This window comes from Tenrec ecaudatus, chromosome 17 (assembly GCF_050624435.1).
Source record: "Tenrec ecaudatus isolate mTenEca1 chromosome 17, mTenEca1.hap1, whole genome shotgun sequence".
NCBI lineage: Eukaryota > Metazoa > Chordata > Mammalia > Afrosoricida > Tenrecidae > Tenrec > Tenrec ecaudatus.
The window spans coordinates 1,564,434-1,588,359 of NC_134546.1; the positions used below are offsets into that span (position 1 = coordinate 1,564,434).

Consider the following 23,926-nt stretch of genomic DNA (forward strand, 5'->3'; position numbering starts at 1 on the left):
GGAGGCCTGAAACAAGAAATGGGAGTAACGGTACCAGGAGGGTGGGGGAAGGTGGGGAGAGAAGGAGAGAAAAGGGGAACTGATCGCAATGATCAACACATAACCACACCCACCCACTCCAGGGGGACAAACAACAGAAACCGTGGGGAAAGGGAGACAGTGGTCGGTGTAAGATATGAAAATAATAATTTATCAATGGGTCATCACTCAATAGAAAGTAAATATTTAAAAAATAATGAAAACGTGTACAAATACACTTGATACAATTGATGTACGGATTGTTATAGGAGCTGTAAACAGCCCCCAATAAAATGATCTTTTTGGAAAAAAAAGATCTTTTAATAAAAAAAAGGAAGGGCACAGCAACGTGAACACTTCATAAAATATTAGATATGGACTGACTCATAAACAAAAAGCAAATAAATAATTTATAGGTGGGAGGATATAAATAAAATGTTAACTATAGATATAGTTTTTTCTAAGTACGCTTTGATTTATTTCATTAACAGGACTATAGATCCTACTCTTTCAGGGTGCAACTTGGCTGGGCTAGGTTTCCAAACTAAGAATTGGGCTTCAGTCTGTTCCATGCGATTTCTCACACTCCTTTAACACATGGCTACTTTGAGTTATTCTTCTCGTAATAGGTTGAAGAAGCAACGAAACGATGCCAAGCCAAATTTTACAACTGTATTTACGGTTTCTGCTCGCATAATATCTACCTAGACCCCATGAGTCAATGAGGCAGAGAAAATATACTTTGCCTCCTCTACTTGGATGTGCTAGAAAGTCAAATGGCAAAGATATTAAAGAATTCACAAACACCGAATAGCAAGTTGACAGGTTTGAATTCAACCATGTAAACAATCACATTAAAATAGTCTAGATATTCCAGTTAAAAGGCAAAAATGGTCACACTGAATTTAGCACAAAGCCAGAGTAGGGGATCCAAGCGTCTGGTCCCTAAAAGGAACCCACTTTAAACACTGCAGTGCTGTGAATTCCTTAAGGCCCTTCTAGCCATAGCCTTTGTAACTCCCACCAAATAATTGGGTAGGACTAAGCGTCTATGAGGTGCCTTAGATAGGCAGGCAATGCTGAAAATAAGGTGCATGGAGCCCGAATGTGGGAATTGCTCAGCTTTGCTATCCCATGAGGTTTAAAGGGAACCATCTCCGAGTGGAAAGGGGAATCTCACAACCACCAAGGAAGAAGAGCATGTCCTTTGGACCCAGGATCCCTTCTCTGAGCCTCGTCAATCCAGGAGACAGACTGCTGTGACACTGGAGACAGGAGGACATGGTGAGGGGTAGCAAAATCACTGCTGATGTCAAATGGATCATGGCTGAAAGCAGAGAACACCAGAAAGATGTTTCCTTGTGCTTTATTGACTATGTCAGGGAACTGAACCGTGTGGATCATACCAAATATGGATAGGCATGAGAATGGGGATTCCAAAACATTTCATTATGTATGTGGCGCAAGACGGAGTTGTGTGAACAGACCAAGGTTTAAAATAAGAAAAGGTATGAGGCAAGGTTGTATCCTCTCACCACACTTACTCAATCTGTATACTGAGCACAAAATCGGAGAAGCTGGATTATAAGAAGAACACAACATGAGGGCTGGAGGAAGGCTTATTAATGACTTGCGGTATCCTGATGACCTTGCTTGCTGAAGGGAGGAGGGCTTGAGACACTTGCTGATGAAGAGCAAGGCTTGCAACCTTCAGTGTGGACAACAACTCAGTGTAAAGACCAAAATCCTTACAACTGAATAGGTAACATCACGATAAATGGGGGAAAGACTGAAGTTGTCGTGGATTTTGTCTTACTTGGACCAACAATCCATGCTCATGGAAGCAGCAGTCAAGAAATCAAAGGCATGTTGTATTAGGTAAATCCATTGCTCTTTACCATGTTGAAAAGCAAAGCGTTAAAAACAAGCATCTTTGAAGACTAAGGTGCACCTAACTCAAGCCCTGGTATTTTCAATTGCCTAATATGCATTTGAAAGTGGGCCGTTGAGTAAGAAAACCTGAAGAAGAATCTACGTGTTTGAACTGTGTAGCTAGCAAAGAATATTGAGAGTTTCACAGACTGCCAAAAGGACAAACAATACTGTCTTGGAAAAAGTACAGCCAGAATGCTCCTTAGAGGCAGGGCTGGGGAGACTTCATCTTACACACCTGGCCATGTTGTCAGTGGAGACCAGTCCCTAGAGAAGGACATCATGCTTGGTAAAGCAAGAGGGGCAGCGAAAAAGAGGTCAACTAGATGGACTCACACAATGGCTTCAACAACGGACCCCAACTTAAGGACAATTTTGAGGATGGCACAGAGTTTCACCCTGTTGTCACTCTGAGTCAAACCTGACCCAGTGGCAGCAGCAGCAGCAGCAGCAGCAGCAGCATCGATAGAGAGTGAGTGGCAGCAGAACCAAGAGGCTGGTCTGAGACAGCATGATGGGTCTCCTCGGTGACAGCGGAAAAGCTGAGTGTTTGGGAGCTGAGATTTACAGGTGGCGTGGGGTGCCTCTGGGCACTTACTTGGCAGAGCTAAAGAGCTTTGTAACACTTGTTCAAGCAAGACAGAGGCAGAGCTAAGAGGCCAAGGGCCAGAGAGAGGCATGCCTATGGGTCTGGCTGAGAAGTTTTCCTGGTTGATGAACTGTATCCTGAGTATTCCTGAACCTGAATTGTAACCTGTTACTTCCCTAATAAGCCCCATAATTGTGAGAATTATCTATGAACTCTGTGTAGGAGGAATGGCTGTTGTAGGACTTGGTGAAACAGTTTGGATAATGGAAATTTATCTGACCTCTGCCTGATAAGAATCAGACTTGGGCAGCTGATGCAAATGATCTTGATTCTCCTCCCACCCATGGGAGAATTCTCCTGCCTCAACCTTTGTGAAGTTAGAGGAGGCCAGACAATACCACCATGACACTATTACAAAGACGCAAACATCACATAAAGATGCAATGAGATTAAAGGTAAAATAATGGGAAAAGGTATACCACACCAATGCAAATCAAATTTTTTAAAAAGACTTATCTCAAGACTTACTACATGTCAAACAAGAGGCCATTGAACAGGAAAGCAACAAAGCCCACATGGAGGAAGCACACCAGCCTGTATGATCATAGGTGTCGAAGGGAATAGGCATCAGAAGTTCAAAAACAAGTAATCAAATTGATGTAAAGAAATGTGGACAAAGTGGAGACCCAAAGCCCACCTGCAAGATAATTGGACAGGCCCTCACAGAGGGGGCACATTCCCATTGGGGAATGAGGAATTCAACAGCAGTATAGCACTGATGAAACACACAACTATCCTCTTGTTCTTCAATATTTCCTCCCCTTATTATTAAAGGCTTATGTTTCACCTCACTAAAACTGTTAGACCTATGTATGTTCATGTGTATAATTAGATTGCTCGATGCAGGAATGCCAGGAGGATGACCCTTCAGAGAGAGCAGCGGGAGTAATGATTCCCTGAGGATATGGGAAGGCAGGGAGGGAAAGGGAAGGAAGGGGAGTTGATAACAGTGATCACTACAGTCACACTCAGGAGGAGTGAATAACAGAATTGTAGGTGAATGGATATACTGGACAGGGTAAGATATGGATATATATAATAGAATAATAATATATAACAATAACAAAAAGGGTTCCTGGGGGGAAGGGTGGGGGAGGCAGGGGATAAAGGGGAGCTGATAGCAAAGAGTTCCAGAAGAAAGACAATGTTTTTAAACACTGTAGCAGTGATTGTACAATTATGCTTGATCTATTTGAATGGAATATTTGAATTATGGAATGTTATAACATCTGTAAGCGCTTCCAATAAAATGATGAATAAAATTTTTTAACTTACTACAAGGCTCAGTAATCAAGATAATGTGGTATTGGCATAAGGATAGACAACCAGATCAATGGAATAGTACACATAGTACAAAAAGAAGCCACAAGGTTTATGGACACCTGATTTTTTTTTTTTTACAAAGAAGCCTAGACAACTCAATGGAAAAAGAATAGTCTATCCAACAAATGGTTCTGGGAAAACTGGATCTCCATATGCAATAAAATATATTTGGACCCCTATCTAACATCATACACAAAAATTAACTCAAACTAGATCACAAATCTGAATGTTAAGAACTCATAGCAGGAACTAGGATTAAGTCTGGGATTAGGCAAATATTTCTGAAATATAACAGCAAAGTAACAGCAGAAAGATTAGTAAACTGCACTTAATCAAAATTTAAAATGTTTGTGTTTTGAAAAATACCCCTGAAAAAGTGAACAGATAACCCACAGACTGAGAAAGAATATTGGCAAGCATATATCCTGTAAAAGATTTGTTTCCAGAAAGGTAACGAGCTCATGCAATTCAATAACATGAGCTTAAGCAAGAGACACAGACATATGTCATGTACAGACTGACCAGCAAGCTCATCACAGCATTATTTATAAATGTCCCACCGTGGAAACCACCCAAAGCCCATCAACAGGCGGCTACTAAACAACATGTGCTGTTCATATATTACTGACACCTAAAAAGGAACACACCTCTGACACATGCTACACGTGAACAGACCTCAAGAACATGTCAGTCATAAAGACCACACACTGGATAATCCAACCCACTGGATAATCCAACCCCTATGAATATCCAGCAGCAGGCAAATATATGCAAACTAGAATCAGATCAGGGTTTGACAAAGAAGGGAGAAGTGGTGAATGAAGAGGTCACTGCTAGGTTAGAAAATTTCTTCCTAGAATGATGACAATTATCTAAAATTAGACTATAGTATCGGGTGTATAATATTGTGGTTATATAAAAAGCAATGAATTTTCAGCAATTCTTATCAAGAATTAAAATCAACTAATAAAATATACACTATGTTAATAGTCTAAAGGAAAGCAAAACACATGATCATCTCAATGAATGAAGAAAAGGCATTTGTCAAATCTAATATCCAATTCTGATCAGAATTCTTACCAAGCAGCAATAGAAGGAAACTCCTTCAACCTCATAAAGGACAGCTACTAAAATCTTACAGCAACATCATATTTAATGGTAAAAGGCTAAATATTTTCTCTTAAAGATGAAGAACAAGGCAAAGGTCTCACTTGTTACCACTTCTACTAAGATTATAAAGGAGGATTTATCCAGGAAAATAAGGCAAGAAAATAAATAACATATAGATTGGAAAGTAAAAGTATTATTATTAACCATAACATAATTATCTATGTAGAAAATTCCAAGGAAGCCACAACAAAAGTTTAGAACAGATAAACAAGCTTAGTGAGGTCATACGATATATAATCAATATATAAAAACTCAAGTGTGTTTATGTAGGCCAGCAACAAACTATTTTGAATTTATTTTATTAGAATTTTTTTTAATTACAGTAACATAAAATCTATAATATACCTATGGATAAAAGTGATAAAAATGTCTAAAACCTAGGCACTTTTAAGATATATTAAAAATTAATTTAGGGAAAAGTTTACATAACAAATTTGGTTCGCATTTAATAATTTTTATGCAAGTTGTGTGCCATTGGTTACACTTTGTGTGAGGTGTAAGCTATGTCTTTGCTTCCATTCTGCTTGTTCTGTTTCCTTGGATCTAGCTTCCCTTCCCCTCATTGTCCTCTTGCCTTTGTTTTGGGGTACATTTTGACCATTTGTTCTCATATAGCTAGTAATTGTTTGAGGGTGGTACTGTCTACTTTGTGAACTAAGATCTTATTTGGATGAAGTGTGACCCACAGAGAGAGCTTCAAATTACATGTCCAGCGGGTATCTTAAGCCATGATCTTGGGGGTTCCTTTTGTCTCTTTTTGTCCTTGGAAAGGAATCTGAATTTTCTTCGACATTTTCCATCCAGTCTAACCTTGTGCTGGGTGGGGTTCTGTAGAGAAGCAAAACCAGTGCATATGTATGTGGCTTCCAGCCGCAGAAGTGGGTAAACCCAGTCTGGTTTCACGTTTGTGGTTCAGATGTTAAGCTGGAGGCTTCTCCTGACTCATGACGCTTCAGGAATGGATGACTTTTTCAGGGTGGCAGAAACACCATAGGCGGCAGAGGCAGACAAATCCAAAGTCAACAGGTCAGGCTGTGACTGGAGAGGCCAATCGAAGGTTGACTCGTCAGATGGCTGCTGATGGCCCCCAGGGCTGGCCGGCAACATGGCAGGAAGTCAGCCCAAATCCAAAGAACCAGAGGCAGGTAACCCAGATGTAGAATCCAGATGCAACAAGAAGCAGGCAAGCTTTAGGAAATAGACCACAGCTCTAAGAAAATCTCCTTCAATTGCATCAGGCCTGTGACCTGGTGGTGGTGGTTGTTGCTAGGTGCCACCGAGCTAGTTCCAATTCCTAGGAACGTTGTATAGCAAAACCAAACACTGCCTGCTCCTGGGCCATCCTCACAACTGTTCTTACGTTTGAACCCATAGTTGCAGCCATTGTGTCAACCCATCCTGTTGAGAGACTTCATCTTTTTAGCTGCCTTCTACTTTACCAAGCATGATGTGCTTTTCCAGGGGCGGGCTTCTCCAATGACCTGCCCAAAGCACATGAGACAAAGCTTTGCCATTCTCGCTCCTATGGAGCATTCTGGGTGCTCTTCTTCTGAGACAGATTTGCTGGCTTTTCTGCCAGTCCATGGGACTCTTGATATTTTTTTCATCAGCACCACAGTCCAAACGCATCATTCGTTCCCAGCTTTCCCTAGTCAATGTCCAACATCCACACATGTGAGGCAATTGAAAATACCATGGATTAGTGCTCAAAGTGAAATCCTTGCTTTTCAACACTTTGATGAGGTCTCTGCAACAGATGTACCCAGTACAACGCGTCTTTGAATCGCTTGACTGCCGCTTCCATGAGAAGTGACTGTGGACCCCAGCAGGACAAAATCCTTGATGATTTCAACCTTTTCTCCATGTATCATGATGTTACCTCTTGGTGCAGTTCTGGGGTTTTGGGTTTGCTTTACATTGAGTTGTCATCATATGAAGACGCAGTCCTTGATCGTCATCAGCAAGTGCTCCAAGCCCTCCTCACTCCAGCAAGCGAGCTGTGCGTGTGCACGGCATGGGCTGTTAATAAGCGGCCTCCACACCTGGTGCTGCCGTGTCTTCACGCAGTCCAGCTCCCTTGATGGCTTTCTCAGCACACACACTGAGTGAGTGTCGTGAGGGCATACCGCCCTGACGCACACCTTTCTTGATTTTAAACCAGGCAGGATCCCTTTGTTCTGTTCTCACACCTGCCTCTTGATCCAGATGACACCATGAAGTGTTCTGGTACTCCCATGGTTCGCAAGGCCATCCCCACAGTCTATGTGGCATGTTGTACTCCGCCCTCGCAGTGGATCCCGTCAGTGGCTTCCATTATGTCAGAGCACATCAAGGTGGATTACTACTGTATATAATCGTGTATAAGCCGAGTTTTTCAGCACAAAAAATGTGCTGAAAAACTGGGGGGTCGGCTTATACACGGATCAGTGGTACCCCAGCGAGGTGTAACATCTCGCAGGTGATTGCCGTTCCTACGCTGTTTATTCAAAGCCCCGCTGACACTGCAAGGCTTTGAATCTTTGTTTACTCACATCTAACCAAACAGAGCCGTCCTATGCCGTGGGCGTTCCATAGTGATTCACTCACGCTGGCAGCTGAACTGGTAAGGATGTCTCCGTCTCTCCCCTCTGCTCTCTGTGCTAATTCACAGCCTGCATTTCCCACCCTAGGCTTATACTCGAGTCAATCAGTTTTTCTGGTTTCCCAGGTAATAATTAGGTACCTCGGCTTATACTCGGGTCGGCTTATATTCGAGTATATACAGTAGGTCTCAACTCCCAAAGCACTGAGCATCTGGCCCAGCCAAGTTGACACAAAACCTCACTCCGACAATCGTGAACGTTCTCACTTTCCCCTGGTCAGCACTGTCAGCATTTGCATCTCAGCAGCATCTAGTCTGTTTGGTTGTGTCCTAGGTCAGAGGAGCTTGCAGTCGCACCCGCTATTGTTTCAAGGACTGGTTTCTTTGATCCTCTGATGTCCATCATGCTCTTCTGCATCATAAAAGTAAAAACCAATCGTTTTATCTTAAGACGGTGGCTTGCAAGCTTTCTAGACCCCCATGTGCTACTCACAAAAGTTGACTGTAGAACATCATCACTGTGAACTATGTGATACCCATCAGCTAAGATCCGCTGAGACTATGGCTAAGAGAAAAATTAAAAGGTCTAAATAAATGGAGACAGTTTGTGTTCATTGGTCAGAAAACCCAATCCTGTTCACTGTCAATTCTCTCCCCAAACGCTCTATCTACTTAAGGTAATCCCAATCAAAATCCCAGGAACTGTTTTTGTAGAAATAATGAAAATGGACAGTAATCGTGACTGAACAACATGATGAACATACTTAATGTCACTGAATTGTAGATGTAAAAGTGGTTGAAAGCGGCAAATTTTACACAACAAAAAGAGAAAGAATATGGATTAAGAATGACAGAATGGATGGTGAAATAGATCTATGTGCCTATATTTATAGGTTTAGTATTAGGGTGACGGAAGGACCTTGGGCCTCTACTCAAGCACTTTCGATGCATGAATACTTTCTTCTATTAAATTGGCATTCTATGATGCTCACCCTCCCGACACAACAGCTGAAGCCAAAGTGGGTGAACAAGCAAATGTGGTGAAGAAAGCTGATGGTGCCCGGCTATCAAAAGATATAGCATCTGGGGTCTTAAAGGCTTGAAGATAAACAAGCAGCCATCTAGCTCAGAAGCAACAAAGCCCACATGGATGAAGCATACCAGCCTGTGTGATCACGAGGTGTCGAAGGGAGCAGGTATAAGGCAACATCAGAAAAAAAAATCTTACCATAGTGAACGAAGGGGGAAGTACAGAGTGGAGACCCAAAGCCCATTTGTCGGCCACTGGAGATCCCCTTGCAGAGGGGTCTAGGGGAGAAGATGACTCAGTCATGGTGCAATGTAGCACCGATGAAGAATATGGCTTTCCTCCAGTTCCTAAATGCTTCCTCCCCGCAACTACCATGGTCTGAATTCTACCTTGCAAGTCTGGATCGAGCAGAGCATGTACACTGGTGCAGATAGGAGCTGGAGGCACAGGGAATCCAGGGTGGATGATACCTTCCGAACCAGGGGTGTGAGACGCAATACTGGAAGGGTAGAGGGTGAGTGGGTTGGAAAGAGGGAACTGATTACAAGGATCTACATGTGACCTCCTCCCTGGGTGACAGACAACAGAAAAGGGGGTGACGTCAGACAAGGCAAGATACAACAAAATAATAATTTATAAATTATCAAGGGCTCATGAGAGAGGGGTGAGTAGGGAGGAAGGGGAAATAAAAAGAGGACCTGATGCAAAGGTCTTACGTGGAGAGCAAATGCTTTGAAAATGATGAGGGCAAAGAATGTACAGATGTGCTTTACACAATTGATGTATGTATGGATTGTGATAAAAGTTGTATGAGTCCCTAATAAAATTTTTTTAAAAAAAGAATGACAGAATGTTAACATTCATTAAATCTAGATTCTAAGTACATGAGTATCATATTCTTTATACAGGTAATATTCTGTCTATATAAAAGATTTCAAAGTTTATGTTTAAAAAGATAGAATGAAATATCTTAATTTTGTAGCAAAGGAAAACAAGTAAATGATGGAGACAGAGCTGGAGCATATAGCTTTGTCTCCAAATCAGTATTATTTATATGGTAGCAGGAAAAAGAAAGCATAACTCTTATCTATTAGTAAAGAGGGGTATCCCCCCAAAACGGATTTCCCCCCAACTCACCCCCAAGGCTGTGTATTTAAATTTTTTTTTTAAAAAACACCTTATCACCTTCAAAGTACTCTCCATTACACGTAATACATTTGTTAAATCTGAGATTACATCTTTGGAAACATTTTCAAACTCATCTGTTGGGATAGTTGACAGCACCTCCCTTATTTTTTCTTCACCTCTCCTACATCATCAAATTTCTGTCCTTTCATGTCCCTTTGCATTCACCAAAACAAAAAGAAGTCACACTGAGTGAGGTCAGATGAGTAATGTGCATGGGGCAAGAGGCATGCTGTTTCTTTGCCCAAAATTGGTGCACTGAGATGGCTGCATGAGCACTGTTAGGGTGTTAAAACCAGTCCCCGTCTACCACAAGTCAGGCCTTACTGTCACAGTTAGCCAATCTTCTCAGAGCCTCTCAAGAGAAAGCTTGATTAACAGTCTGACCCGCTGGAACATCTGAGAGTCAACACTGTCATCCTTTTGCAAAGTTGACGGATGTCCACAACAAGGTTTGACATCAATCAACATTTCACCTTTCTGACACAGGACAACGACTAGTACACCGGAGTCCCCACAGCACTGTCCTCGTAAGCTGTGTTCAACACCACAACAGTTTCTGTGGCATATTTCCAGAGCAGGAAACCATACACTAGTCTCTTAGATCGGCCATCACTAAAAACGAGGTTCAAGAGTAACTGCTTTTATGAAAAAATTCACTGTGACAAAAAAGAACCTTCCTAGGCAATGCCACTGTGCGCACTAAGAGCAAATATGCTCAATGCTTGCCTGGCGGGAGAAAATGCGAACGACGGAAGCTCTACTCCACCCATCACAATTCTAGGGGTTTTGGGGTACATCCTCGTATGTGAGTGTGTGTGTGCGGGTAGAGAAATGTTTACCTTTAAATTTAGCCATTGTACCAATGTTTCGAAGAATTCTTCTAGGACTGTTTGCTGCAAAATAAGCTGCTTTTCCATATTTTCCAAGTGCCATTAATTCATTGAACCTACAGCCAATGCATTTTATCATGCATTACAAAGCAACGCAAAAAAAGAAAGCTGGTTAGAAATGTGTAATTCCAGCTAAATGTAGTTACATAACAAGTTAGAAGTGAGTCATTTACTCTGTAATATGTACTTTCAATTCCTTCCAAACATCCTGTCTGTTTTTGTTGCAGTTATAATGGTTTTGGAGCCTAACTATAAAACTCAAACCTGCTGGCTATGAACCTGATCCTATCCTTTATTCTTATATCCTATCCTGCAGTCTTAGGGAGCTCTGGTAGCACAGTGGTTACGTGTGTGTTGGGCTGCTAACTGCAAGGTCAGGAGTTCGAAATCACCAGGTGTCCCTCAGGAGAAAGGAGCTTTCTCCTCCTGTAAAGAGTTACAGTCTCAGAACTGGATGGTGGCCCGCTACTACTCCCAACTTCTCTGAAAGGGGGTCACATTACAAGATTCTGGGCAAAGAGAAAAATGTAGAACAGAAGTTAACATCGCAAAAAAAGAGTAGCCTGACTGTTCAACAGATACTGATGGAACCACAAAGACTAGGACCCTTAGTCCCCTTCAGATCTAGAACTGAACTCACCCAGTGTTCGAATAATTAACCACTTAAGATAAAAAGGGCAACATTTACCCAGGGAAGAGTCCAGAGAGTTAGGTAGGAAAGGGAAAGGAAACAGGGAGAGGAAGTGGGATAAGTCAGGTTACATGGAGAGATTGCAATGGGTGAGTTGAAGCAAAATGTGAATTGTTGACAATGACGCTGACTATCTGCTGTGTAAACCTTTCCCCAATTTATTACACACACACAAAAAAGGTTACAGTCTCAGAAACTCAGAGGCAGTTCTGCCCTGTCTTATGGGGTAGCTGTGAGTCAGCATGGGCTTGTGGCAGGGAGTTTGGTTTGGGTTTTGAATCCAGCAAGTAGTTTTAGGGCAAGTCACCGAGAATAGAATGAAAGGTTATGAGGTGAATTTACAACTGCTCAGATTTCTTTTCTCTCATATCACCCCCAAATGAGAAGGGGCTCGGGGAGAAGCAGGGCAGCCTGCCTGGAGGCTCATCGAAGGAGGAAACACTAACTGATGCCAGAATGGAGATCAAGAGGTGCTCCTGCTGCTCAGAGTCACGCACTGCCCTTCCACGCAGCAGCGGGCTCCCGCTTCAATGCTGGGCCAGCACAGGGAGAACGCTGAACGTTCACGTAACTAAACCTCCCTCTTCTTTCTCTGGCAGACGGTTTCCACAGCAGCCGACTCTGTTAATGGCGCTATGGCAAGCAGGGTCCACAGAAATGGGCCACTCCAATGAGAAAGCCACTCCGGCTACAGTAAGCAACACATTAAAATTCTGAAGTCACCAAGGCTGTCTCCCTCCCACCCGAATTTGGTCGATTTAGAGAAGCATGGGAATAAGAAAGTAACCTAGATGAAAACCGCTTAACATGTGAGACTAGGAATAATACTTAATATTAACTATTGACTGGTCTCATAATAAATTAACTTCTGATACAGTCTTAGAGTTCTTCGAGCCTCTATTACTTACTTACAATAAGTTCATGTGTTTTAATTCACTGTTATTGAGTCTGACTTACGGGGAGAGAGTATACAGGACAGAGTGGAACTCCCCTTGTGGGTTTCCAAAACTGCAACTTGATGCGCATGGAAAGCCTCAACTTTCTCCTGAGGAGTGCCTGGTGGTTTCAAACTGCTGGCCTGGAGGTTAGCAGCCCCACAGGTACCCCACTATATCACCAAGGCTCCCTAATAGGTACCAGGGAGAGCTCTAGGCCTTCCTCGGAGGCCATGGGCCAGAAATAATGAGGGGAGTACTGCTGGGCATGGCGATCTGAATCAGGCAGGCATATTCTCACACTACTTGGAACAGCAAGTGGAAGACTGGGGAAGAGGAGAAACATATACACAAAGCTTGTCTGAATCACCCCATTGCCCTAGCCCTTCATGAATACCTTCCCGACTACCAATCTGGCATTTTTAAACAAGGAATCTATTTTTTAATGAAATTTTAGTATTTTTCCCTAAATGTATCTACTAGGGTAGAATTTTAAAGATACTAAGTAAATGCTAACTATGATCATTTTAACATGGAAAATCAAGGCTCTTAAATTTCTTTGCCTCTCAATGTAGTCAAGTAGAATTTCGGCCTCTTTGGCCTTGCTTGGATCCTCTTCAAGTAACTCCTCAGCAATGACTTGATCACCTGTAAGTGTTAAAAGCAGCACCATGAGAAGATAGTTAAGGACCATTATCAATACTCCACCCCATTACTCTTTGTGTTCCGTCAAGTAGGAGTCATAGCAACCCTAGAGGAAAGAGTGGCGCTGCCCCATAGGTTTCCAAAGCTGTAAATCTTTCCAGAAGCAGGCAGCTTCCTCTTTATTGCACAGAGCAGCTGGTGGGTACCAACCGCAGACCATGAGTAGCAGCTGGTCGTTTTTTTGTGTTTGTGCTTGTTTTTAATCACTTTTAAAAACAACTCTTATTACAGCCATACATGCATCCATTGTACGTAAAGCACATTTGTACAGTTGTATATTTGTTGCACTCATCATTCTCAGAACATTTGCTTTCTACTTGAGCCCTTGGTATCAGCTCATTTTCCCCCTCCCTCCCTGCTTACACCCTCCCTCATGAACCCTTTATAATTTACAAATTACTTTATCATCTCTTACACTGTCCAATGTCTCCCTCCACCCATTTTTATCTTGTCCGTTCCCCAGGAAGGAGATTATATGTAGATCCTTATAACTGTTTCCCCATTTCTACCCAACCTAACCTATACCCTCTGGTATTGCCACTCTCACCACTGGTCCTGAAGGGATCTTTTCTGTATTCCGTGTTTCAGGTTCCTATCTGTACCAGTGTACATCCTCTGGTCTAGCCAGATATGTAAAATAGAATTGGAATCATGATAGTGGGGGGGGCATTTAAGAACTAGAGGAAACTTGTATGTTTCATTGTTGCTACACTACACCCTGACTAGCTTGTCTCCTCCCCACGACCCTTCTGTAAGGGGATGGATGCCCAGTTGCCTACAGATGGGCTTTGGGTCCCCAATCTGCACTCCCCTTCAATCACAATGATACAATATCTTGTTCTTTGATGCCTGATATCTGATCCATTCAACACCTCATGGTCATATGTGGGCTTTGTTGCTTCTCAGCTAGATGGCCACTTGATTACCTTCAAGCCTTTAAAATGCTATATCTTTTGATAGCCGGGCACCATCAGCTATCTTCACCACATTTGCTTATGCACACACTTGTCTTCCGTGATCTTGTTGGGAGGTGAGCATCATGGAATACCACGTTAATAGAACAAAGTGTTCCTGCATGAGGGAGTACTTGAGTGGAGGTCCAATGTCCATCTGCTACCTTAATATTAAACCTATAAATATATGTACATAGATCTATTTCCACATCCTCATATAAAAATATATTTACATATGTACATGCCTGTATTCAGACCTCCATAAATGCCCTTTGCCTCCTAGTTCTTTCCTCTATTTCTTTTTACTTTCCTCTTGTCCCACTATCATGCTCAGCCTTCATTTGTGTTTCAGTAATTTCTCTCGGATACATTGCCCTTGATCAATCCCTACCAGGCCTCTTACACCCTTCCTGTCACTAATTTTGGATCACTTCTTGTTCCCTTGTGCCTGGGGTGGTCAACACCACCTCCTTTCCCTCCATTCCTCCTCCCCCATGTCCCCCGGGAACCATCAGTCCCATTGTTTTCTACTCCAGACTGTTTATCGAGCCTATCTTATCTATATAGACCTGCAGAGATAATAATATGCACAAAAAAACAAGACAGAGAAAAACAAAGCGACAAAAAACAAAACAATATCAAGCCAATGACAATAAATAAATAATGAAACATTTTTTTCTTTTTTTGTGGAGTGGAGTGAGTGGATGGAGTGGGTGGAGTGAGGGAGTGAATGAGTGGGTGGAGTGAGTGGGTGGAGTGAGTGAGTAGAGTGAGTGAGTGGAGTGAGTTAGTGAGTGGTGTGAGTCAATAATGAAATTTTTAAAAAGAAAAAACTGTAAATAGTTCAAGGTTTGTTTGTTGAACTCTAGGAGTGTCCTCCAGTTGAGTCCGATGGGGTGCCATGCCCTGGCCCCAAAGTCTATCCTTGGCACTTCCTTGAGACTTCCTTGCTCTGTTCCCCTTGCTGTTCTACTGCATGCCCTTAGCGTTTTGCCTCGGTGTGGTGGGGTCAGAGCAGGTGCAATCCTGACACTGTGTCTCCATTGCTGTCCCCCGTAGGGCCATGGGTCAGTGAGGGACATCATGTCTCATAGTGGGGCCAGTCAAATGGTCCTCTCTGTGCACTGGCTGTTCTGAGCAGGAATATCGTCCTCAAGGCTTGGTGGGCCAGGATGTGCTCCACTCTCTTCCTCCCCCTTCATTTGCTCCCGTGTGCTCTGATCAGACATGTCCCTCTCCCCTAGTTGCAGCTTCAGTGCTGTCCTTCAAAGTACATTCTTTGGGGGGAGGGGCAGCTGATAGTTTTAACATCTGCGCCACCAGACCTCTTCAATATCCACAGAGTTCCATTTCTCCCTGTTCTCAGGGACACTTTCAGTGAGTCTTTCTTGGGCTTCCCAAGTCTAGGAGGGGGTACCCCTCAAAAAAAAAAAAGCAACAGAAAAAAAGCTCCGCTGGGCAGAGCTTTCTTTCTTATTTCAGAGCTTTCCTGGTACGCATTGTTCCCTGCCAGGTGGGCATCAGGCAACTCTCTCTGAGTCAGGGCACCCTCTGGCATCACGTGGGAAGGGTCTCTCTTGTCACAGTGAATTTTTTCGTAAAAGCAGTATCTCTCAAATGTTGTTTTTTTGTGATGGCCGATTTAAGAGAACAGCGTGTGGTCTCTTATAATTTTGTTTCCTGCTCAGGAAAAATGCTGCTGAAACTGTTGTGATGTTGAACACAGCTTACAAGGACAGCACTATGGGAAAAACTCAAGTGTGCAAGTGGTTCCCTCATTTTAAAAAAGGTGAAATGTCGACTGATGACAAAATCTCATTCTGGATGTCTGTCAACATCCCGAATGGACGAAATGTCAACAAAATCCATGCTATTGTGCTAAAAGACTGACAATAGGCCATTGAAGAATTGGGGAGGTTATCTGGACAATCTTGGAGCTCAGCTCGGCGAATTTTAATGGAAGATTTGCGAATGAGATGGGTCGCTGTGAAATTTGAGGCTCAGGTTCTGACTGACCAGCACAAAGAGCATCGAGTGGAAACATGCCGTGCTTTAAAAGAACGGCTCCTGAGCAGCCCAGACGGGTTTTCCAAGGTCATGACTGGTGTCGGGACATGGTGCTGTTCTTATGACCCCGAAAGCAAACAACAATCAAGCCAGTGGAAGACGCCATCCTCACCTTTCCCCCAAAAAGCTCATCAAGTGAAATCAAAGATCAAAATGATGCGCATTTGGGTTTGTTTGTTTATGTGAGAGGGATAGTGTGTTTGGAGTTCATTCTACCTGGTCAGACTGTTAATCAAGCTTTCTATGTACAGGTTCTGAAAAGATCGAGTAACAGTGTTTGACAAAAAAAGCTTGATTTGTGGCAGAAGAGGGGACTGGTTTTTGCCACCACAACAATGCATTTGCTCAGTCAGCCAGCTCAGTGTGCCCGTTAATGGCAAAAACAGCATGTCTCTCTTGCTCCACACACCTTACTCATCTGACCTCGCTTTGTGCAACTTTCTTTTCCACAAACGAAGAGGGACATGAAAGGACAGTGATTTGACGATGTAGAAGAGGTGAAGAAAAAAGTGAAGGAGGTACTATCCAAACAGATGAGTTTGAAAAATGTTTCCAAGAATTAAATCACAGATTTTAAAAATGTATTAAGTGTAATAGTCAGTACTTTGGAGGTGGTGAGGTTGTTTTGTAAAAAAAAATTTTAAAAAAATTTAAAAAAAAATTTTTAATACATCGTTTTAAAAATAATTCTGTTTTTTTATGAGTGCCCCTCAAAAAAGCAGCCTCTACTGGAGGCTGCTGCAGGAGAAGCCCCGGGCGACAGAGACCTAGCAAATCCAGGCAAGGAGAGACCTACTTCAAATCCAGGCGAGGAGAGACCTACTCTTTGGCTCTGTGAGGCACACACAAATAAGCCCTCCATTATCGGCGCCCTTAAGAGCCACAACCTACCAGACAGCACTCTGGTCTTCTGCATCTGCTCCAGGAAGTCCTGGAAAGAGCTGCTCCTGTCTGAGTGAACCCAGGACGCAAGTGCCTGTGAAGCGATCTGAATCCTCTGGTGACTATAAAACAGCAAGAGCACCATGTGAGCCTGCGCCCGGTGATGGAGCTGGAGCATCAACACAAATAAGAGATGCCAACTGCAAAACCCATCACCAACTCCCATACTGGAGCAACAACTCCTTGTTGTGGCTTTCAGCTACGTCTCTCCGTCGTAACAGCACAGTCATTTCCTCATCCAAATCAGCCTTCTTCTGAGCTGGTATGTACCTCAGCAACATCGCTTTTTTTATTTCTGTATGCTTATCTGCAAGTTTTTTTAGGTGCTCAGTGAGAGTGTCCAGACTGACAGATTCTTGGACAGTCAGGCCTATGGGACAGAGAGCAAATGACACAGCCATTAGTGGGATCTGCGCAAACAGCAGATCTTAGAGGCAATTTCCAAAGTTCAGAAATAATTCAGAAAGGGTAGCACCGTCAGCTGACCAACAAGAAGCACATAGCCTACAGTCTTAACTGACAGCCAGTTAAGCCCATCACCAATGACTGTTCTGAGAACACATAAACCTGAAATCTTTAGTTACATCTCTATACATCTAGACAGACAGACAGACTGATAGACATCTAGAGTCCTGGTGGCATAGTGGCTGCTCACGGGTCTGCGGTCTGCAAGGTCAGCTGTTCGAAAGCAATGTGCTCCTTTCTATCCGTAAAGAGTCTCAGAAACTCACAGGGCAGCTCTGCACTGTCCTCTATGGTTCCTATGAGTCAGCCAGTGAGTTCTAAGTGTCTATAGACACACCTGAGCTCATATACAGGAGCTTTTGGAGCAGGCATTTTTGCCTGCTGGTGAGCAAGAAAGGATCACAGATTTGACAAATGTATTACGTGTAATGGAGAGTACTTTGAAGGTGATGAGGTTGTTTTATTAAAAAATGTGGGGGGAAATCTGGTTTTGGGGGGTACTCCCTTATACTCTTATCACTACATCCTGCAAACCTTTAAGGATTAGTGTTCCTCAGTCACACCAAGAGCCTTTGCCTAACAGTTCCGAATTCTAGTCAGCCAAAATTGTTCTAAATAAATCTCCCATCAATTACTACCACAGCAGCTAACCCCAGGGAAATATTTATTCTCCCCAACACAAAGCTGATAAACACTTACCAAATCCTCAGTGATCTCTCCCGGTCTGTCTTAATTCAATTCACATATTCTTTCACATCAAATACCTTCCTCCCTTCTACTCTTGGGTCATTATCGCCCTGACACACACACACAGAGAAATTACCCAGAGCTTCTTTGGTTGGTCATAGTTGGTTCATCACTTTGTCAACTATTCTGTACTTACCTGCAAGTGTCTTATCTATAGTTTGCTGGCCACGATTGTATTTTTTAAAAGTACGTCTAGTTCTTTCCACTAAATGCAAACTAACCTTTGACCCCCATTGGCAATCCTGGTGTGCTGGGTCAAGTGGGGGGGGGGTTAACTAAGACGTCAGCAGTGCAAACCACCAGTCATGCTGTGGAGAAAGGCTGGCACCTGCCTCATCAACTCTCCAGCCCTGGTCGCTATGAGTCGGGTCAATTCATCGGCAGTGGGGAGTGGGAGTGTTTGTAGAGCATTTGGCTGCTAGTGGAAAGGCCTGTGGCTTAAAGCCATCAGCTGCTCGGCAAGAGCAAGGAGTGGAGTCTGCTCGAGGCCAGCCTTGGAAAGGCAACAGGCAGTTCTTCCCACTCTGACCTCTAAAGTCATCGTGGACTGGGATCTGCTGGGGGCATAACGGCAGTAAGTGCAGCCCATTACCTCCGGAAATAGCCTCTTCCCTTCACCCCTCTCCCGAACATTCCCACTTTCTGATCCCGCCACTGGTTACACCAAACAGAAGCAAACTCACTGCCATCGAGTCGATTCTGACCAATGGTCACCCTACAGGACAGGGTAGAACTGCCCTTGTGGGTTTCCCAGGCTGTCACTCTCTCTTTTCTTTTTAACTGTAACTTTGAAGGGAGTAGAAAGCCTCAACTTGCTCCCACAGAGTGGCTGGTGCGGGCCTTAGAGTTAGTCGCCCAACACGTAACCACTACGCTACCAGGCCTCCTTGCCTCCGGATAAGGGCAAGGAGAAAAACATCTACTCACTCCTGGTTATAATCCATACAGATTTTGAATAGAATAATGTTTCCTGGATGAATAATTGGTGGTTATCCAATCAGCAAGGCAAGCAAGCATGAGATTATTTACTAATCTGCAGTGAATATTTTCACCTGGGTTTCGGTGATCACTACAGATTACTGGGTAAGCACAAGTAAACCCGTGTTTCCTTGCTCACAGGACAATCTGACACTATTCACTCTCACCATGCAAACCTCTCAACTCCTGCGTGACTCCAGATGTACTCCAGTTCCTGAGGGTGTGAAACCAGATAGTCAGCCATTCCCCAGCACGCAGCACATGCAGGCCTTCCTTTCCCACCTGTCTTCCTGAGCTGGGGAGCGTAGCACGGACTGCTGCCTCTCCCTGGCTTCTGAATCAGGGGGTCAGAAGTGGAGGCCGAGGATGTGCATTTCTGACGGGTTCCCAGGTAACCCAGGAGCCACAGAGGCATTAACGTCCGCGCTATCCCATACAGCCAGGCTCTAACCTGCTCGTGTCTTCGAATCTGCCTGGAGTAACATCTGAAGTTGCCTGTACAGCCCACGACTGGTAAGTGCACACTTAACCACACACCGACATCCATTTCTGTCATACGTCATCATTGGAATAGCTCTCACTATTTTAAACAAATATCATACCTGGAATGGGACTTGAAGGACCTTTGGAGAAAGAACAATCGTCTACGTCTTTCTTTTCGTACTCTGCTCTAAGCTGCTTCATGGTCTCGATCTGCATTTGGATCCTTGAGGAATTGTTTTCAATAACCCTTATTCTGAAAAACAGAGATGCTGTCTTCTATTTCCGTCAACTAATTAAAGTCCTAGATCAAAACACCATGAGTTTAAATCATGCCTTTATTTCGGCTGATTATCATTTAAAAGTTTGCTGACTCAGGAAGTTCCCTGAGAAGGCTGACTAATCTCAGTGTGAAGAGCAGCTTTCATTCTGAGAACCAACACAGTCTCATACCCCCTTGGGAATGTGTACATGTTAAACCCAATAATTTGATCACTGAGTATTATATTTATTTGCTTAGTCAAACATTACCTATGCAATTTAAAAACTATTTTCATAAAAGGTCCACGGGAAAATTCCATTATGTATTTTTGAGTCGCGGGGAATAACTTTATTTGTAATTTCATGCTTCAGATTATTATGCATGCACTAAATACTGAATAAACTTGTCTTTAGGATAGCAATACTCAATGACATTATTCCATCTGGGTTTATTTGGAGAGTGTCGATATTCTGTTTATAAACATCTGAAGAGCGCCACACCAGAAAATAGGGTCTTTGAAAACCAGAATTTTAAAATACCCACCAGAACAGTTTTCTTTTAAATTGCTATTATCTTATCAGTTAGCACTTGCCTCTAAAGGTGGGGAAACCTACTCCCTCCGTACTCAGTGTGAGAAACGAGTGACACCTGAGGGTGCACCTATTCCCAATAGCACAGATGCACAGCAGTGCGCAAGCAACTCTCCTCGGGCCCTCGGTTCGACTAGACAAGGGAGGCGGGTACGGTTCCCTTCCGGCCTACGAGGCCACCACTGTTTTGAGAGCCCTTGTAGTGGTTTCCCATGGTCACTGTTGCTGTTACAAACTATCGCTAACTTGCTGACTTAAAGCAACACAATGTACTCATCCCCAGTCCAGAGGCCCCCATTTTGTGGCTTCCCTCACAAGCTTGGCTTACGGACGAAAGGCCAGCTTCAAAGCAGAGTCGACTGTACACATGCGCAAGCTAACAGCCGGGCTGAATTTTTTTTCCAAGAAGAATGATCAGGCTCTGTCCATCCCTTCATAGGCAGAGTATGACGTAGCAAAATGGGGGTCTGTCACATTAAATCACCTCTGAAATGCAAGCTATTTGAGACACCCCAAAATAAAAAACCGAACTCACTGCCAAGGAGTCCGTTCTGGCTGGAATCCTGTATCCTGTAGAGAGTTTCCAAGGCTTTATGCTGCAAATCTCCATGGGCGATGACAGCCTCCCCTTTCTCTGCAGAGCTGCTGGTGGGTTTGAACCACTGGCTTTATGGTCAGCTGTCCCACACTTACCCACCAGCATCACCAGGGCTCCAGCTGACATCAAACACCCAATGTTTCCGACCTTCAGGAGGTTTTGCTGGGATGGGGAGAAAGCAGTCTGTGTGGAGGGATGACTGACAGATCCAACTAGGCTTCAGGTATCGCCTCCACAGAGAAGCACGAACTACAAAGCAGGCAGAAAACATCTGTCTTACTCAGCTCCCCGAACCCTTGGTAACCCCCGTTTTAGAAGGCTTGTGATGGGCTCGTCCCTTGCGGTGAGGGGCAGTCACACTCTCGAAAGGGCATGAAAGTCTTTTGTTTTTTAGGCAGCAAGGAAGATGCAACATGGGAAGGGAAAAACCGTCTGGGCCAGAGGCTGGGCATCTTTTCCTGTGTTTGGTGGCCACTCAGACATCCTCTTTGGTGAATGGCACGATCCCTGGTGGCGTAGTGGTTAATCATTGAGCTACTAACTACAAGGCCGACCAGCCGGAACCACCAGCCACTCCACGGGAGGCAGCACTCCCGCGGGTCAGTCTCAGACGCGCAGAGAGGCCGCTCTGCTGGTGCCCTGACAGGGGCCCTGTGAGTCGGAGGGACTCCTGGCAGCGAGTCCAGCCCTTTGTTCCTTGTCTTTTTCTTCATGTGTTCTTTCTACAGTGCCTTTGCCCCGTCTCTGCCACGGGTATCCTCTCCCAGCTTGTAGCTTGGGGTTTTGCCCTCTGAATGGTGTCTTTTGATGGACCGAAGGTTGTTTTCATCATGTTTAAGTTACCAAGTGCCTTTTCATAACCCAAAGCATCCATTAACCCTGTGTGCTCCCTCAGCAGTGTTTGCCACGCTCCTTGGTATAGGTGTGCAGGCTCCGCTCAGTCAGTGCATCCCTTCCTGTCACCAGAAGGCCCCTCCCTTCCCCTCCGAGCCCTTGTAGCCACCAGAGAATGTGGGTTCCTGAGCACACACCTCTTCGTGTCCCTTGACAAACGTAAGACCACGCCATGCGTGCACTTTTGTGATGGACTTGTGATGTCCAGACTCATCCAGAAGGGACGCTGGCTTTTGTTGTCTGTCCTCTTATCAGGGGTGATGTCAAAATGAGGCTAAATTCAAACATAGGAGAGGCACAGCCATTCCTACCTTATGCTATGATAATGGGGGGGGGTGCTAATATTGAGTTAGATCCCCTCTGATATCTGGGATATTTTTACCAAAGTCATCTGCATTGGGAATTTCATGTATGAACATATTTTCTGCTTCTTTAAATGAGTTTTAGATTAATCTGGTTTCTTTCTTTAGTCAGGTTGGGTAAAATGTAATTTTTCCAAAGTTGCCTATTTCACATAATTCTCTAGTTTTCACTCAATTATTAAGACACTCCTTTTTTAATATATGCAGTAAGCAAAATTTTATATTCTGGTATCTATTTCCACCCTTTTATTGTGATCAATTTTACAGAGATTTTACAAACATAGAAGTCTTTTCAAAGAATTGGTTCAGGAGATTACCTTTTAGTTAGTTTTATTTTTATCTTAATCATTTCTTCCCTTATATTTTTGTCAGGTTTGTTTTGTTGTTCTCTAACTTCATTTTTTACACTACATGAATCTTACAACACCTTAACGTCATCCTCCATCTTACCAACTTTATCTTATGGTCCTATATTTCTATTTTAGTAGGTTATTGTTTAATACATTATGTCTGGCCATTTTGAGTCAGAAAGTCACACGGCTTCCTCTGCCGAGTGCACAGTGGAAGGAAGGGCACTGCACCAGCATCAAGGTCTTTCTTGAGAACACTGCTGTCGGGGACAGGACAACGTCTCTCCACACACAACCTCGCCGTTAGGCACATCCGTGCACCAACCCCTAACGCGACTGACACAGAGCCTGGCAAGTCTACCAACATCCTTCTGTCGGAAATTGATCAAACATGCCATCAAGATGCATTGATAACTATTGGCGATTAGAATGAAAAAGTTGGTCTTGGTGATAGGAATGAAGCTGGGATCACACTGTCTTTTGGCTTTCTTTTTTTTAACACAGTAAACATAACCCACTGCCAAAAGGGTCACCATATGTAAGTAACATGCACATTTTATGGTCTTCCTGGTCATTCTAGTATCTGAAATCTTTGCGTTTATTTTTGCTTTGTGTTGTTTGCTGGTTGTTGCTCGTGATATCATTGTCTTATAAGCTGAGCTATTTTTTCCTGTGGATTACTCCTTTCCCTTCTTAACAATTACTTATGCGAACTCCTCCAGAATGACTTACAATGCTTTGCCATGGGAAAGCAGTTGTCGGGGGCACTTTAAGCGGCAAGACTCCATTTTTAGAGATGGTCTAAGAGATGTGACCGTGGCGAGAAGGCCACACACAGGCCCGGTTGCCGCCAACATGCCTCAGGTTCTACGTTTTGTTGCTGCTCTTGTTCTGGTGAGGTGGCCGGTTCACCTGCAAGCAGTCTCAGCTTTCTCAGAAAAAGGCTTTGCTGTGGACTCCGCCCTGTAAGCAGACCCTGGGCTTTCTCTCTAGTTCCCCAGGCCACATGGGGCACAATTTAAGACCTGTCCTCAGATCCAGAGCAGTCGTAGAGCTCTGCTCATCTTTTGAGTTTTCTAGATTTTGGCGCGATCGTTTCTTATCTCGCCAGCTTCCTGGCACTTTG

General features: G+C 43.7%; 1 protein-coding gene across 1 annotated transcript in view; it reads right to left on the minus strand.

Annotated features, from left to right (window-relative positions):
• CLHC1 (clathrin heavy chain linker domain containing 1) overlaps positions 1–23,926 on the minus strand; it is a 53,606-nt gene that overhangs the window by 19,243 nt on the left and 10,437 nt on the right. Inside the window, exons 4-8 of the mRNA XM_075535500.1 lie at positions 19,867–20,000; positions 17,243–17,444; positions 17,024–17,136; positions 12,971–13,055; positions 10,731–10,837 (exon numbers count right to left, since the gene is read on the minus strand). Coding sequence (XP_075391615.1) covers positions 10,731–10,837; positions 12,971–13,055; positions 17,024–17,136; positions 17,243–17,444; positions 19,867–20,000 — 641 coding nt within the window. The remainder of the gene's footprint in view (positions 1–10,730; positions 10,838–12,970; positions 13,056–17,023; positions 17,137–17,242; positions 17,445–19,866; positions 20,001–23,926) is intronic.